Source organism: Vombatus ursinus, unplaced genomic scaffold (genome assembly GCF_900497805.2).
Source record: "Vombatus ursinus unplaced genomic scaffold, bare-nosed wombat genome assembly UNPS02010219.1, whole genome shotgun sequence".
Lineage (NCBI taxonomy): Eukaryota > Metazoa > Chordata > Mammalia > Diprotodontia > Vombatidae > Vombatus > Vombatus ursinus.
In genome coordinates, this window is record NW_020949997.1 from 5792306 (window position 1) to 5810220 (window position 17915).

At 42.0% G+C, this 17915-nt stretch overlaps 1 protein-coding gene across 1 annotated transcript in view; it reads right to left on the reverse strand.

Moving 5' to 3' along the window:
- KCNIP3 (potassium voltage-gated channel interacting protein 3) overlaps positions 1-16383 on the reverse strand; it is a 57003-nt gene extending 40620 nt beyond the window's left edge. Inside the window, exon 1 of the mRNA XM_027853925.1 lies at positions 16183-16383. Within this exon, the coding sequence (XP_027709726.1) occupies positions 16183-16285 (103 nt within the window). The 5' untranslated portion in view covers positions 16286-16383. The remainder of the gene's footprint in view (positions 1-16182) is intronic.
- Positions 16384-17915: the final 1532 nt, after the last annotated feature.

Here is a 17915-nt window from a genome sequence, read left to right on the forward strand (position 1 = left end):
AATTCAATTCAATTTTTAAAATGTTTAGCAAGTATGTACTACTACACGGGAGGCACTATTGTACCAATGCTGATAAGGACATAGAGACAAAAAAGGAAATCCATCAGCGGGAGGTGGGAGGTGGGAGGTGGGCAATGTGGTGGTTGGTGCTTCAAAAGGTATGGTTGGCATCAAATATGTGCACAGATAAGTAAAGCTAAAGGGATTCCATGAGGCAAAGGGGAAGAGGGAGTGCCTCTTCAGATATGGAGGGCCACTTCTACAAAGGCATAGAGGTGGGTGCGAGGATGTCATGCACATGCCAGCTAGTTTCTTTTCCTCTAAAGTATTTCTCTCCCCATCTACCACCCCCCCACTGCAATAATTTTCAAACAGCCAGCTGGCAATCAGTGGGTAAACCATATACAAACAGGTAATTACAGATCAGGTCTTATTACTCACATTAGCTTGGTGCACGTTCCCACATAGATTAATCTTTTATCAGTCTACTTCAAGAACCATTTTCTAGTTTTCAGTATTCGTCCACACAAGTTTCCCCACCAGTTTCTGCCCCACACCAAAGCTCTTTTTTGCAGGTCTTTTCATCACATCTGGATCCTGACTCCATCCTTCTCTTGGTGCAAAACTACTTGCCATGAAGCCACCCAAACCTTGAATCAGTGGCTTTCCTGGACTTTACTATGAAAATTTCCCTGAACTAGACTTGGCCTCTCCTGGCACACAGCCCAAGGCGAATATCTGGGAAAGGTTTCTCTTAGTTGTTCCCCAATTCTAGTCATTTATAGCTGTGTTCTCTCTCACTTCTCTTCATGTCCTAAACTTTGACTTTCTTCCATTTCAGTTTTTTCCCAACGCCCACATCACCTCCTTCTCCAGCTCCCTCCCCAAGCCATCTGACTCCACCTCTTCCAGGCCCCATCATGCCTCAGTATCAATCTTGGCACAAACTTTAAGTGCAATGAAAGTCCAAATGTATTTTCACTGTTTCAGACCACTAACATTGGAGTTAATCTACATGCTATAGAGGGATGAGAGGAGGAGGGGAGGAGACATTGGGACAAATACAGACGATATTTTTCTGTTGTGATTTTATAGCTCCAAGATTGAACAGGAAAATTCACATAATCAGAACAGTGGATATCTCAGAAAAAGATCTGTCACTTCATTTCACCAGTTTGTGTTTTTTTTTTTAACTGAACACTGACAAAAATAATGGCAAAAAAGTTTAGATGAAATTTTGGAAATCTAAGAGGTATCAGAGAAAGGTGGATAATTGCTATTAAAACATCATCCTCCAAAGCAGAACCTGAATAAAGGAAGGTTCTTGATATAAGACTCTTATGAACAAACCCCAAAATGTTACCAGTTGGCACTATCTTTTATGAGCTAGCTTCCTCTTCCATAACAAGTCAGGAAAACCTTTGTGATAACTAGAGCTGTGTTCAGGTTGATGAGCAGCCTTAAGAGACAGTGAGTTCCCCTTCATTGTAACTCTTAAAGCAAATACTGGATGACTACCATTGCCTATGTTATAGGACAGTGCCCAACACAAAGTAGGTGATTAATCACCTTGTTGATTGATGGACTGATTATAATGGGGATTCCTTTCAGTTATGAGTTGGACTAAATGACTACCTAGATCTCTTTCAACTCTAAATTCTGTGATTTTGTAAGTTAATGTATCACATTTAACTTTTTCAAGGAATTTTCCAAGCTCATATCTCATTTCATTTTTATAGCATATCACTATGGCATCATTAGAGTAGCTATTGTTATCCTCATTTTATAGCTAAGGAAACACGCCCAAAGCCACCTGCCATGGTTCAATGACTTGGCCAAAGTCACTTAGTAAATGAATGGCAAAGCCAGACTTGACCCCAGGTTCACTTGAAATAGTTGAAATGGCATGGAGCTAGGAGTGGGGAGGCCTAGGAGTTAGTGATGTGGTCTCTGACCCAAGGCTTATCCTATTTGGCCTCAGAGAGCAGAATTGTGGGCAATGGGTAGAAATTGCTAAAAGGCAGATTTCAATTACACATGATGAAAATTTGTGAACATTTAAAGCCGTTCAAAAAATGAAATGGAGAGAGGATTCTGGGAAGATGGTGGAGTAGGTCAGAAAATTCCAAGCTCTCCAGATCTCCTCCAAAAACAGAAAATAATAGCACCTCAGAGTGAACATAGACTGGTAAAAATAAATGAGTAGGGGCAGAACAGTGGTCCTCCTGGGACCACTTCTTCAGAGAAGATCTGAAGAAAAATTCCAGGACAAAGTTTGGTCCCTGTGAAGAATAAACACCAGGCAAGCCCTGAGGTTAGCTGAGTTGGGAGGCTGCCTTGGCCCCAGCCACAGGAACTTTTTACCCCCGGAGACACTGAGGGGAGTTGGGCATCTGAGAAGATCAAGGGAACCTGTGCTGACAACGAACACCAGACCCAGCTGTGCTGTGGAGACTTGGCTGTGGCCAAGAAGGAACCAGCAAATGCGCAGTGAGTCCTGAAGCAGTGGGACAGGGATGCTGCTGGCTGTGGCATTTACAGGAGGCTGGAGGTCTTGGTTTCAGTTCCAGACCAGAGGGGAGAACTGAAGGAGGATCCAAGGCCAGGGGCACCATGCCCCAGGCCCCAGAGCTAAAGGTGATTACAAAAACTAAGCTACTACAAATTTAAAAAATGAACAAGCAAAGGAGAAAGGATCTAACCATAGAGAGTTACTATGGGAATAGAGAAGACCAGGGTTTGTCTTCAGAGGAGGATAATGAAGCCAAGAAACCCTCTACTACCCCAAAGAGTAATGTCAAACGGTCACTTCACCTGCCCAAAAAGAACTGATAGAAGACTTTAAAAAGACTTTAAAAATTAAATGAGAAAGATTGAGAAAAAACAAACAAAAAAATAAGAACAATCCAAGAAAAACAAGGAGATTATAAAAAGAAAGTCAACCAATTAGAAAAGGAGATCCAGAATCTTAAGGAAGAAAATGACACCTTGAAAATTAGAATTGGGCAAGGCAAAGCCAGGGAAATTATAAGACATCAAGAAATAATAAAACAAAATATAAAGAATGAAAAATAGAAGAGAAGGTAAAATATCTCATAAGAAAAACAACTGATCTGGAGAACAGATCAAGAAGAGAAAAAATAAGAATAATCAGACTATCTGAAAGCTCTGATCAAAAAAAGAATCTTGATACAATAATACAAGAAATAAGTAAGGGAAATTATCCTGAAGCATTACAACCAGAGAGGAAAATAGAAATAGAAAAAATCCACTGATCACCACCTGAAAGAGATCCTGCAAGAAAAACCCAACAAGAATATCATAGTCAAATTCCAAAACGCCCCACTCAAGGATAAAATATTATAAGCAACAACAAAAAAACAATTTAAATATGGTGGTGCTACAATTAGAATCACACAAGACCTAGCAGCAGCAACACTAAAAGATGGCAGGTCTTGGAACACTACATATAAAAGAGCAAAAGAACTGGGGTTCTGGCTGAAAATATCATACCCAACAAACCTAAGCATAATTCTGAATTTTTAAAAAATGGACATTTAACAAATTGTCAGATTTTCAGGATTTTGTTAAAAAAAAAAAACAACAACCCTGAACTTAATGGAAGATTTGACATACAAAAGCCAAGAGAAATATAAGGTAAATACCAAACACTAATTACAAGGGACTCAGTAAGGACAGACTGTTTACCTTTTATATATGTAAAATGTAAAACATGTCTAAGATTGTTATTAGTAATTGGGTAGTTCGTAAGAAAGATTGGGGTAGACTTGAGTATGATATGTAAAACTGTTTAGGAACAGCTAAAAAGAGTAATATTTTATACAAATGAGTTGTGAGAGAAAGAACTAACTCAGAGGAGTTAGATGGGAGAGGAGGGTTAGTAGTTCTGGAAACCTACTTTCATTGGGAATGGGTTCAAGAGAGAATAATACATATATATCTAGAAGAGTATAAAAGTCTTCTAAATTCAGAAAGGAAAAAAACTGCTAAGGGGATAGGGAGGGGCAGAGGCTAAGGAAGGGGTCTTTAGAGGGGAGAGTGAGGGAATAGGTTAAAAAGGGGGTATAGAAGGGTGTTTAGATTAATGAGAATGGGAGGATAAGGGAGGGATCCTTGCAGAGAATAGGTAAGTAATAGGAGGGCAAGGTAGCAAGTAGAAGTAAAGTAGAGGAGTCAGGAGGGATAGGAAATAAGAGATACACACAAACATAAAGATCAGGAGTAGAATTTGTTAGGGAAAAAGGAGCAGATGTGGTAATCGTAATCTTGGATGAAGTTGAGACTAAAATAGATTTACTCAAAAGAGAAAAACAGGAAAACTATACTATGTGTCAGTCACATTCATCAATGTTGTTTTGGATTATTTAAAACAACTAGACAATATAAGGTGGGAATATTGCTGTGGTGTAGAAAATGACGAGTTGGTAAACTTTGAAAAATATGGAAAGACTTGGATTTAGAAAAGAAAGAGATTGGAAAGACATTATCTACCCTCAGAGAAAGAGAAGACAAATAAGTATAGTATAGTCTTACGTAGATGCATATGAAGATCTATGTGTATACATGACTGTGATTATCAATATCTAAATATGTGTATGTGTAAATGTATGTATATATGGGTGTATGTATGTTTATGTATATATGTATATCTTTGTGTGTATATGTCTATATATGTGTATATGCGTATGTATGTATATGTACATATATATGTGTATGTGTCTATATCTATATAGAAATATATCTGTGTGTAATTGTAACCTTTGGCAGGGGAAGGGGGAGAAGAAAAAGGAAAAAAGAACCAAGTAAAAAGTGCACAGTAGAGAACAAAACAGAACTTACAAGGAAGCAAGGAAAAGATAGCTCTCAACACAATGCATAGTATTTGTTATGTAAGGCAGGCTTTCTTGAAATGGAAATGTATTGCTGTATATTTTGAATCTCTCTCATGGACTGCTGTGCACATGGCAATGCTTTTTTTTTCTTTTCTTATTTTGTGTTATTTCAGTTTTACTGTTTAAGTTTGTTTCTTTTTTCTTTTCTTATTTTGTATTTAAAATAAAAAAAAATTTACCAAAAAAAAAAAAAATGAAATGGGCTGCCTCTGGAGCGAGAGCATTCCCCCAAATAGAGGCTTTCAAGCAATATCTAGAGGCCAACTTATTAGATTTGTGATAAAGAAGATCCTTGCTGAGGTTGGTTGAAAGGGCCTCTGAAGACTAACTCTTGAGATTCTATGATTGTATAACTTGAGGCAAGTGACAATCTCTGGGGTCCACAGTTTCCTCATCTTTAATGAGTTGTGATAAACAGCCCACCAAGTAATTCATTCTCATCTCATCTCATCTCATCTCATCCACCTTGTCTCCTCTCTTCTCCTCTCCTCTCTCTCTTCTCTCCTTCTTTAGTTATGCTTCTGTAAAGGAACCTGAATATGGTTAGGCTAAATAACAGTTGACAAGTACTTGAAGAAGAGATTTTGGGGGTAGTTCATGAAGCTCCTAAAAAGATACTAGGAGAAATCCTTATCCCTCCCAAAGTAAAGGGCATTGCTGACTTCTCTATGCCTCAGTTTCCTCATATGTCATCAAGGAATTGGACTCATTGGCATCTCCAGTCCCTTCAAGCTCTAAATCTTTTTTTATCTTAATTAATTTATTTTTAGTTTTCAACATTCACTTCCATAAGCTTTTGAGTTTTAAATTTTCTCCCCCTGCCTTCCCACCTCCTTCCCCAAGATGGCATGCAATCTGATATAGGCTCTACATATACATTCCTACTGAACATATTTTCACATTAGTCAGGGTTGTAAAGAAGAATTATAACCAATAGGAGGAACCACAAGAAAGAAGAAACAAAATACAACAGAAGGAAAAAAAAAAGAACAAATAGTATGCTTCGATCTGCATTCCAACTCCATAGTTCTTTCTCCGGATGTGGATAGTATTTTCCATCATGAGACTTTTGGAGATGTGTTAGATTCTTGCATTACTGTGAAGAGCTAAGTCTATCAATATTAGCCATCGCACAACGTGGCTGTTACTGTGAAGTGTATTCTCCTGGTTCTGCTCACTTCACTCAGCATCAGTCCATACCAGTCTTTCGAGGTTTTTCTGAAGTCCGTCAAGCTCTAAATCTTGATCTTATGATGCTATAAACACTGATTGGACTCACTTGTTACTTCTCCTGTCCCACAAAGGGAATGGAGGTTTAATCTATATTAGAATTCAAAAATTACTCCTACAGTAATGTATTATCATAATATAAAGAGTACTGAACCTAACAGTCAGAAGAACTGGTATGAATCCTCATTCTGTAACTATCTGTGTGACTTTAAGCAAGTCATGTGACCTCTCTAGTCCCATTTTTTAAAATGAGGTGGGGTTGAACAAGATGATCCAACATCGTTCACTAGAACCACCAATCTAGGAGTCCTGCCAAAAAAAAAAAAAAAGAGAGAGAGAGAGAATCCTAAGGGTATAAAAGAGATCATCTGGCCCTCCCCATCTCTACCACACCTTCCTGAAGCAAGATGATCCTAAAACCATCCCTGATATGTATAATGTGTTACCCACGGCTTGAGGTAGGAGCAGTAGGGAGGAGGAGAAGTGGTGATGATGACTCTTTCCCTCCTCCATGCTCTAGGCTGTCTTCCCTAGGGAGAAAATAACAGAGAGACTAACCAGGAGAGAACCAGTAAGGTGAGAGGGTAAAGAGGAGGACTTCAAGGAGCATTCTAGAGTATTTCTAGGCTCCTCAGAAGAAATGAGATGAAAACCAAACCCAGAATTATAGAATTTTCATGAGAGGTCACCCAGTCTAAGCCCTCTCATCTGAACTCCAAGTGACTAGTCTAAGGTCACTCAGAAAGTAGAGCCAGGATTCAAACAAATGTCCCCTGTGACTCTAAATCCCATGCTCTTTCTATAATATCACATTGCCTTTCATTTAGTTTCTCTACTCCCTATTTCTCTTTTCTTTCTTTAAAATCTCCAGGATAGACTATACTTCACAACTTTGCCATCCTACGGGTATTTAAAATCACTTTTACCTGTCCTTATAATACCGGCTCTCACACATTATCCTTTCTGTGGGGGAATGGGGGAAGAGGAGGAGAGAATGGAGGTTGCAGAGTATAAGTTCCTTAAGGGCAGGGACTGTTTTGTTTTTTGTCTTTGTATCCCTAGCACCTCTCATAGTGTCCAGTATATAATAAGTGATTAATAGATTATGATTGAGCTGAATTGTTCTTTGGATGGTTTCAATTTGATTCCCCTCTCCTCCTCCAAAAGGGAAGATGCACAGAATCTTTGTAGACAGAGGCAGGGAAAGAGTTAGGATTGGGAAGTGATATCTGGAGGATGTTGGGGGATGTTCATTCAGTCGTGTCTAACTCTTCATGACCCCATTTGGAATTTTCTTGGTAAGAATACTGGAGTGGTTTCCCATTTCCTCCTCCAGCTCATTTTATAGATGAGGAAACCGAGGGAAATAGGGTTAAGTGATTTGCCCACAGTCACATAGCTAGTAAGTGTCTGAGGCCAGATCTGAACTTAGGAAAATAAGTCTGTCTGACTAAAGGCCCGGTGCTCTATCCACTGAGCCAACTAGCTGCCCTGGGAGATTGTTAATGGTTCTGTTTTTCCCTTTCCAATGGGAATTTATTCCTCCAAAACATTTCTCACCTCCATCCTCATCTTTTCACTCCCACTGCCCTAGATCTTGGGCAAATCTAATCCAAATTTTGCATTTCCTCTAGCACCTTGAATTCGTGTCTGAATTTAAAAACCCAACTCAACAATGCCACATCCCCTGTGAAATCTTCCCTGATCCTGCACATCAGTAATACCCTTCCCCCCAAGACCTCAAATAGCACTCTGTGCCTCTCTAACATACTTAGCATGGACCATCAGGTGCAACAAGAATAATAATAATAATACCTGGCATTTACTTTGCACTTTGCAGAATAACATTTTGAGAGTTGGCAGAGATGTATCAGCCATCCATTCTAAGATGTACACAAAAGGAATCCCCACGACAACATATGCAACAAGTGATCATCTGCAATCTACTTAAAAATCTACCTCAATAAGAGGAAACACACCATCTCTGGGGGAAGCCTGCTCCACTTTTGGACATCTCTAATTATTAGGAAGCTTTTCAGGCTGAAATCTGCCATTCTGTAACTTCCACCCACTGCTTGTAGTTCTAGCCAAGCAGAAAAAATCTAATCTTTGCTCCACACAATAGCCCTTCAAATGCTTCACGACAACTTTCATGTCTCCCCTACATCTTTTTTTCCAGGATAAACATCTGCCATTTTATTCAACTGATTTTCCTAGGATATGATCTCCAAGCCCCTCACCTCTAAACAAGTTCTGATTTGTCATTGTCCTAAACTGAACAAAATATTTCAGAAGTAGATGGATAGATATAATAGATAGATAGACATTATAGATAGTTATGATAGATGGATGGATAGAGATAATAGATAGATGATGGATGGATGGATAGATGGATAGAGATGATAGATATTCTAGATAGATATGATAGATGGATAGATGGATGGATAGAGATAATAGATGATAGATATGATAGACAGACCGACAGACAGATAGATAGATGAAGGATAGATAGATGGATAGAGATGACAGACATAGATAGATATGATAGATGGATAGAGATAATAGATGAAAGATATGATAGATAGATAGATAGATGAAGGATAGATAGATGGATAGAGATGATAGATATGATAGATGGATAGAGATAATAGATGATAAATATGATAGACAGACAGACATAGATAGATAGAGGTAGATAGATGAAGGATAGATAGATGGATAGAGATGATAGATAGATAGATGGATGGACAGACAGATAGAATGGTAACTTTCACATAGGAGGCACTTAATAAACCTTTGTGAATTGACTAATTGTAACTCTACTACAGCCAGAAAGGAAAAGAGCTGGGTGCACCTTCTACAGTGCCATAATACCTCCCTTCTGTCTCCACTCCCCTCCCTTTCAGCAGACATGAAGTTCCCTCACGGGACCTCAAAGATGTCCCAGCTGACACAAGCAAGAGTTCCAGGGCTCCCTCTTCATAAATGTTTCACTTAATTAATTCTCCAAGAGCTTTCACTACAATCCTGGTGTACCCATCTGAGACTGTGAAACCTATTTACTATTTAATCCCCAACATCCCAGGAAAGGAAGGTAGGAATATAAAGATGGGGCAGAGGATGAAAGGGAAATAAAACCTATCTCTTTGCCATGCCATGTTAGTCATTTTCAGGTCATTTACAATAATAGCAATGATGATGATGATGATGATGATGATGATGATGATGATAGCAACATTTATATGATACATTAAAGTCTGCAACATGCTTTACATTTTTATATACACTACCTCATTTGATCCTCACAACAATTGTGAAGCAGTTGCTACTATTATCACCATTTTACAGATGACAAAACTGAGGGTCGGAGAAGTCAAATGACTTGTCCATGGTCATGCAGTTAATAAGTGATTCAAACCCAGGTTGCTCTTGACTCCAAGTTCAGCATTGGATCTACTATGCCACACTGCCTCAGTCTGGGCCAATTTCCAGGCCATCGATTAAATCATCTTGACTGATCCAATTCAGTGGGTAAGAAAGGTTGAATAACCAGTCCAGTCTTAACCACCATATTGGACAGAGTGCACAAATCTAATCAATTACTCAGCAATAAGCTTTTATAATGGCCCAAAGTTCCAGATAATCCCAAAGCATTCACACAGATTAGAATTCTACAGCCTGTGGTCCTATGATAGAAGTCTTAGTGTGTATATGATAGAGGTACACATAACGTTGTGTGTGTATTGTATCTGTATATGTGTGTGTTTATGATAGAGGGACACATAACATTTACGTATTGTGTGAATACATACACGTATACAAAAATACATCCATGTGTATGTGTGTGATATAAGTATATACAATACTATGTGTATATGTGATACACATATGCATATACACCTATATACTTATATTCATGTATATGTGTGCATGTATGATATAGATATATTTAACACTGTATGTATATGTTTATCTAAATATTGTGTTGTACATTTACACATATGCATATATATCCATACATACTTGCATGTATATGTGTGCATGCATGATCCAGGTATATATAACACTGCGTATGTGTGTATACACACATGCATATATATGTACTTGCATGCATGTATATATGACATTATTCATATCTATCAACTTAGTCCTCAAACAAACCCCATGAGCCAGCCATAGCAGATGTTATGCCCATGTTAGAGACAAGGAGACAGACTCAGACATATCCATGGTTCTATAGCTATTCAGTGACAAAGGTGGGCCTCTCATCTGGTGCTTTTTCTACCATAACATGTTTGGTTTGGGTTTTGTCTTTTCTAGTACTCATCTGTGTTAGTAATAATAAGAAAGGGGGAAGAGGGGAAAGAAAAGGGGAAGGGATTAAACATTTATATAACACGTACTATGTGTCAGGTACTGCGCTAAGCACTTCACAAATATTATCTCATTTGCTCTTCATAACAATCCTGGGAGGTAGGTGCTATTATTATCCCTATTTTACAGATGAGGAAACTGAGGCAAACAGAGGCTAAGTACTTGCCCAGGGTCACACTGCTAGTAAGTGTCTGAGGCTAGATTTGAACTTAGGTCTTCTTGACTCCTGGTGCAGTGCTCTATCTACTGTTATCACCTAGCTGCCTCACTAGAAAGAGCTAAAGTTTGGAACTGTGCCCCCAAAGCTATTCAACTGTACATACACTTTTACCCAATGATACTGCCATTAAGTCCATACCTCAAAGAAATCAAAGAAAGAGGAAAAGGACTTATATATATATATATATATAAACACTTACAGCAACTCTTCTAATGGTGGCAAAGAACTGGAAACTAAGGGGGTGCCCATCAACTAGGGAATGGCTGAACATATTATGGTATAAATATGTGATGGAGTGCTATTGTGCTATAAGAAATGATGAAGGGGATAGTTTTAGAAAAACCTGGGAAAATTTATAAGATCTGATGCAAAGTAAAGTGAGCAGAACCAAAGGGATAATTTATGCAATAACAACAATAATGTGAAGACAAACAACTTTGATAGATTTAGAAACTCTAATTAACATAATGGAACCAACCACAGCTCCAGGTAACTCATGATGGAATATGCTATCCCTCCAGATAGAGAAGTGATTAACTCAGAGTATAGAACGAAACATTTTTTTTTGGATGAGACAATATAGGGATTTGTTTTGCTTGACTATGAATATTTGTAACAAATTTTCTTTTTCTTGCTTTCTCAATGGGTAATGGAAGAAAGGGTGGGAGGGAGATATTTCAGAGCTGAAAATAAAATTCAAAAAATTTTTTTAAAATAGAGTTGGGATTCCTTCCTTTCCTTTCCACTCACCCTTTCCCTCTCACTTTCGCAATCAAACTGCTAACCTCATAGTCTGGAAATCCACATTAGAGCCACCATGGTAATTAGTGGGATGGAGTCAATCCTCAAGACTTCTGAGAATCATTATGGGGAAGACAGTCTAAATAAGTAAAAAGTCTGAATTTTTCAAAAAATGCAACTTCAAATCCATACAGTAACTGGAACTAGATTAGCAATGCATTGCCTACTGGAGAGCTTGCTGAGTCTGCTTTAATCCAATACAAACTAACAAGAATTTATTAAGCGCATACTATGAGCAAAATACTGTCACTATGAATGGATAGGTAAGGATGATTCATAATTAGCATATCTAAACTGAGCATATAAAAATAGGAACTTTCAAAATGCTTGCAAAGCTTATTCCCTTAAAATTAACATCCTGGCCCCTTGCCCCCTATCTTATTTATGCTATGCATCTGCTCCACCAAACTTTTTCCCATGTAGCAAGGAAAAGCAAACTGTAGCACAGCCCTTATCTGGACCATTCAACAACAAGCATTTTTAAAGTCTTTATGATGTAATAGGAACTGTGTGAAATACTGTGAAAATAGGCAACAATGAAACAAGACTCCTCTCAAGGAGTTTCTCTGCAGTGGAGGGTAAATCATGAACATAGAAAATTTACAAATTCATTTCCAGAGGAAGGACACCAGCATACATCATTTTAGATAACACCGTTAAATTCTCAATTGGATGGATTTGAACTCAGAGGTCCATAGATTTCAGAGCTGGGAAAGACCTAAGTTCATCCAGTTCTGACTTCAAACATCCAAACCCTTCATTTTACAGATAGGAAGACTGAGGTTCGCTAACTTATAGGTCAAATGAGCTGGCATTCACACCCAGCTGCTCTGGTTTCAAATCTAGTCCTTATCCTTAAACACTGGCATCTGACTTTGAAGCTCTAATCTGCTATTCATTAATCTGTGTGAACTGGAGCAAGTCACACCCTCTGTGGGGCTCAGTTTTCTTAGCTGTAAAATGGAGCTCTATTAATGACCTTGAATGTCCCTTCTAATGATCCCCTTGATTGCTTAGCCTAAACACTATAAGCAAGCACAGAAAAGAAGTGCCATGTCCAATCATTTGAGTTCACAACCTACTTCTGCACTGACCCTCCTCTCTCAGTCCAGTTCCAAATAAGAGAGAGGACTTGAAACATAAAATGCCATCTAGCAATGCACTTTGGTTCAGGTCCTCTTCTCTTCACACCTCAGATCTCTCCCCCTTCTAATCCACCCTCCATTCAGCTACGAAAGTGATTTTCCTAAAGCACAGATCCTATCATGTCACCCTCCTACTCATTAAACTCCAGTGACTCCCTACTGACTCCAGAAGCAGATACAAACTATCCTGTTGGGCATTCATCACCTAGTCCCCTCCTGCCTTTCCACTCTTATTCTCCATCACATAATCTGCAGTCCAGTGACACTGGCCTCCTGGCTGTTATATGAACAAGACACGCCATCTCTCAACTCTGGGCATTTTCTCTGACTCTCCCCCATACCTGGAATGCTCTCTCTCCTCCCCTCTGACTACTGACCTCCCTGACTTTCTTTAACTCCCAACAAAAATCCCACCTTCTACAGAAGCTCTCCCCAACTCCTCTTAATCCCAGGGCCTTCCCTCTGTTAATTATTTTTTGTTTCCTGAGTCATTGAATTCCAGTGGCAGGATAAAAGGAAGAGAGAATGAGGCTGACAACTTTGTACAACTCTGAGTCACTTACATCCAATTCAAGAACAAGTCAAAAATGTCACCGATGATGTCATTGGTCCTCTTCCTCTTTGAAAACAAAGGACAAACAACAACATTTCCTAGTCATACTGTAGATAGCTTGCTTTGGATATATCAGTTTGTATGTTGTTTCCCCCATTAGATTGTAAGCTCCTTGAGGTCAGGAACTGTCTGTTGCCTCTTTTTGTATGCAAAGTGTTTAGCATAGCGTCTGGCACAGTAGTAGATGCTTAATAAATGTTGAGTGATTGATTAAAAGTGTTAGATGGCATTTTCCTTCCAGAGCTTACCTATAAATGTTTGTGTCTGGGGCAAATAGCACAAAAAGGACACAGGTTAACATACACTCAAACTCTGCTGCAGTGGAGAGGTAGTATGTCACAGAAGAGTTCACCTAGGGAAGAGTTCTCCTGGGATGCCACCATAGCATATGCTCTAGTAACTTCCTGTGTTAACTCATTCTTTTTACAAATCAGGTGTGTACAAATTTGAACTCAGATCTTCTGACTCTAGACCAGGCTGCCACCTCTGTGCCCTGCAACTAGACGGAGCTTTCTCTCTCTCTCTCTCTTTCTGTGTGTGTGCGTGCACACACACGTGTGCATGTGTCTGTCTGTCTCCTCCTTCACTCCAAATTGAAAGCTTTTTGTATACCCAAGTCACTTCATCCATTTTCCTGTCATGAGCTGACTCCTATGCCCCCAATCTTCCTCTATCAATGGACTGGTGAGTTTATGCAGCCTTAGATCAGGCCCCTGGGCTCACTGTCTTATAGGTTCTGCTTCTCTCAAACAGGAAAAATCCAGAAAGCTAAGCTTACATCTTCCCAGATCAGGCCTTAGGCAAGTCACTACTTCTCTGAGTCTCTTCTGAAGGTGGTGATCTCTAAGATCCATTTCTAGCTCCTACATTCTAGGATTCTATAATCTCATTGGAAATAATAACTTCATACTTTATACATGGAACCAGTGTGACACTTTATATAAAGGAGAAGTAGGGGGCACAATATTTCCCTGATTCTGGATCCCCGTGGAGATAAAGTGGGGAGGGACTGGGTAGCTGAATCACTTGAAGACACATCAGCAGTTCCCACCCACCAACAACCCACACTGCCCCAACTAATCCTCTCTCTTCATTGCAAAGAAACACTAGGGTTCTTAGCTCCTCCTTTCTTAACCTGACCCAAGCTGCTCCTTGTCCAAGCTGGGGTAGCACCACCCACCCTAGGAAGCAAGGGGGATTCATGGCTCTGTCCATGGAGACACTACTGCCCTACTGTTGCAGCACAAGAATCTATAGTGAAGTCTTCCCTCTTTCCCATACCTCACCAGGGAGCTCAGAGCTATAGCCCCACGGGGATGGGGTCAGTAACACAAGGTCAATATAATGCTGAGGCAGGCAGGACATTGTCCTCTATCCCTCCAGAATCTGGGGACATGCAGTGGCAGTGGTGACCAATCAAATCCTAGCATATCTCTATCCAAGAGCTGCCCTGGCTGGGCTGGGAGAGAAAAAAGGGGAGGGGTTTGGGGGAGCAAAAGGGAGTGTACTTTATGTGGCAGAGGGGAGAGGGAAAGGAAAGGAGAGACAGTCTAGAATGGAGTTTAAAAAGGCTGGGGGAAATCACATTTAAGGGGACCCACCTCCCTTCTGGTTCCGCTCAACCAGGCTGGCTGGTCAGATGCCACAGAAATGATGCATTGAAGAGGGAAGCAGGAGGCGGGGTGGGGATAGGGAGGGAGCCGCAGACAAGCGTCCTTGAGGGGTCCTGGGAAAGGATTCAATGTCTTGATTTAAGGGCAAGTAGAAGCCGCTTTGCTCTTCAGTTAATGCTGAGGTGGCGCTGTAGTAACTGATATGGCAGTGACTGTCCTCTCTCTAAGGAGGATGTGATGGCTGCAGGTGGAGACAGAAATGACATGACCTTAACCTCAGTAGGGTCTTCCTTCCTGCCAGAGAGATTGAAGAGAACGGGCAGGATAGGAGACCCATTAAGCCAGGTGTTACTGGTCCCTAGTGACTTGATCAGATGGAAAGATGGGATAGGAAGGCCTGGGAATCTCTGCCCCGAGAGCTTGTCCCCTCCTTTCCTGTTACCACCATACGTCTCTTAGAACATGACTCTTTCTTTGCCACCCTCGACGGTTTGGGATGGTATGGGAGGACACACTAGGTTGCTCTTCCATACACACATATTCCATGCCTGAGAATAAAAACAAGACGCTGGAAATCCAGGCATCCCAGAGAAAATGGGCCTTGGCCAGTCTAGAATACATCAAGGCTCTAAAACCAGCACTATTAACCCTAAATCCTGCCTCAGCTGTCCAGCATTCCTCCAGGGGTCATAGAACAAGTATGTTTAGGAGAAAAGCTACAGGACCCCACTTTTCCCCCTTACCTCCTCCTCATGTTCACTTTTGGTCACCCCTAACTTCCTCCTCCTCCCCAAAAACATTGCAGTTGTCCAAGACCAAGTCAGCAAGGAAAGGAGTAAAGGGTTAATATTGATGGAGACTAACTTAAAGGGGCCACGGCAACATAGAAGAGAAGGGGTCAGTCAGAGGGGAAGGAGCTCAGTGGCTTCAAAAATAAACCTCTTTTTCCATCATCCCCAAAGGTGATTCCTAAGGAACCAACATCTTTATACTGTCCAGAACTTCCTCTGGAGATGGCTAGGGAAGACCCACCAACTCCTCTGGGGAAGAAGGAAGAAACAAAGCTAGGACACCCTGCTTCTCTCCATCAGCCAGGCTAGGATATCAACTCTAGCCCAGGAGGAGAATAGCAATTTGGGGGGTCCCTCTAAGGATCCAGGAGTGCTGTGAAAAGAAGACAACTGGGAGAGAGCCTCCAAGAGTCCTATCTGCCCAGAAAGGAGGGGATAAAAAGGGGATAACGGAGGCCCAGAGGAAGCACAGCAAAGATTACCTTCCATGGACATAGGTTCCAGGATCCCAAACTGCTTGAGGACAGCAATGAAGAGCAACACCACCACCGCCATGGCACAGAGTTCCATGCCCTGGATGCCCATGGTGGGCGGAGGTCCGGTGGGGCTGGGGCCACTCCACTTGTCCCCCTGGCCAGCTCAGTTTCTCTGGGAGAGTGACCCAGCCCGAGCAATAAGCCCAGTCTCCTGGGCGATAGCAGTAGAGGACCAGAGGTTCCCTGGTAACCTGCTGGCTCCCTGGTACCCTGACTCTCTTCCTTCTTCCCTCCCTCCCTCCCTCTGATCAGCAGCTGGGAGGCTCACATCCCCCTGTGTCTGAGATCTCTAGGCAGGCAGGGGCCAGGGGACTGCAGGAGGCGGGAGCCGGGAGGGGGACGGAAAAACTGGCCTTGCAGAGGCAAGAAGGCAAGAGAGGAGGGAAGAGAGCGGAGCGGGGAGAAGCAGCAACTTTCCGAGTCAGCCGGCAAACTTTACCGCCCAGCGGAGCTCCCGGCAGCTCCGGGCATCCCTGGGCAGAGTCGCCTCCATCGGGAGCTGCCCGCTTCCAAGACCAGCGGGGTGGAGGAGGGAGTGCAAGGGGGAGGGAAAGGTCCCAGGGGGGGGCGCGCGGGGGGCGGGGGTCACTACTGGGCTGTTGGGGGCCGGCGGGCAGCCCCGGGAAACCCCTCGGTTCCCTCCCAACCTCCATCCCAGTTCCCCGCCCTCTCATTGGCCTGAGAAACGCTATAAAACAATTCCAACCCGCCCCTCCCCCGCCCAGCCCCCTGTGTCCCACCCCTCTCAGAGCACTCCCAGAGAAAGGGGGAGGAGGGAGCGAGCCAGAGCCTGGGCTGGGTGGGTCATTCAGCTCTCCTCCCCTTTCTTTATTCCACTCCCTCTTTCTCTTGCCCCTCCCTGGTCCTGCCCGCATTGATTGAGATAAAGGATCACCATGACAACGCCAGCCATCCCAGGGGAACACCTTACCCGCTGGTGGTAATAGCGCGGTGCTTTAGGGAGGAGGGCATGAGCCCAGGGAGTGGACAGGGTGTCCTGGGAGAAGGTGATCTCACACTGTGCTAGCAGCCCAGGAGAAAAAGGACTGCGAAAGGGAGGAAAGGAGAGAAAGAAGGAGGGAGGGAGGGAGAAGAGAGAAAGGAGGCTCCACTCTCCGGAAACAAAGTTCACCTTGGTTTACCACTTTAGGAAGGAATCTTTAGCTAGGCTCTAGTAACAGAACTTCACTCCCTACACACACACACACACACACACACACACACACACACACACACTAGAAAAGGGCTCTTCACGTCCAAAATACCTAGATAGATCATAGTCTGAAATTCCACCATCAGAAGAAATCCATTCTCTTGGGTTAAACATTGCCATTCCAGGCTCTTCTTTCAAAGTGTAAATACTTCTGGGTGGGGGTGGCTCAGAGTCCAATTCTAAAATCTCATGTTCTGTGCTCATTAACACCTAAGTGTGAATTTTCCTCCAGACAGCTTGAAGGCCTGAACAGGAAAATACTGGGGAAGGGGTGGGGGTGGAATGGTAGAAGAGGTTTTGGAGGGGTTGCTGGTGCCTCTTTCTGGGAGTTAAAATGTCTCCCAGTCCTCAAAGGGAAAACACACAAACATTCCTTCCTCCATAAGCTGGTGCAAGGAGCGAGCAGCCCCACTTGTGCACCCGCATACCAACATATGCTGGGGATACAAGCACCTGATCATGGGAC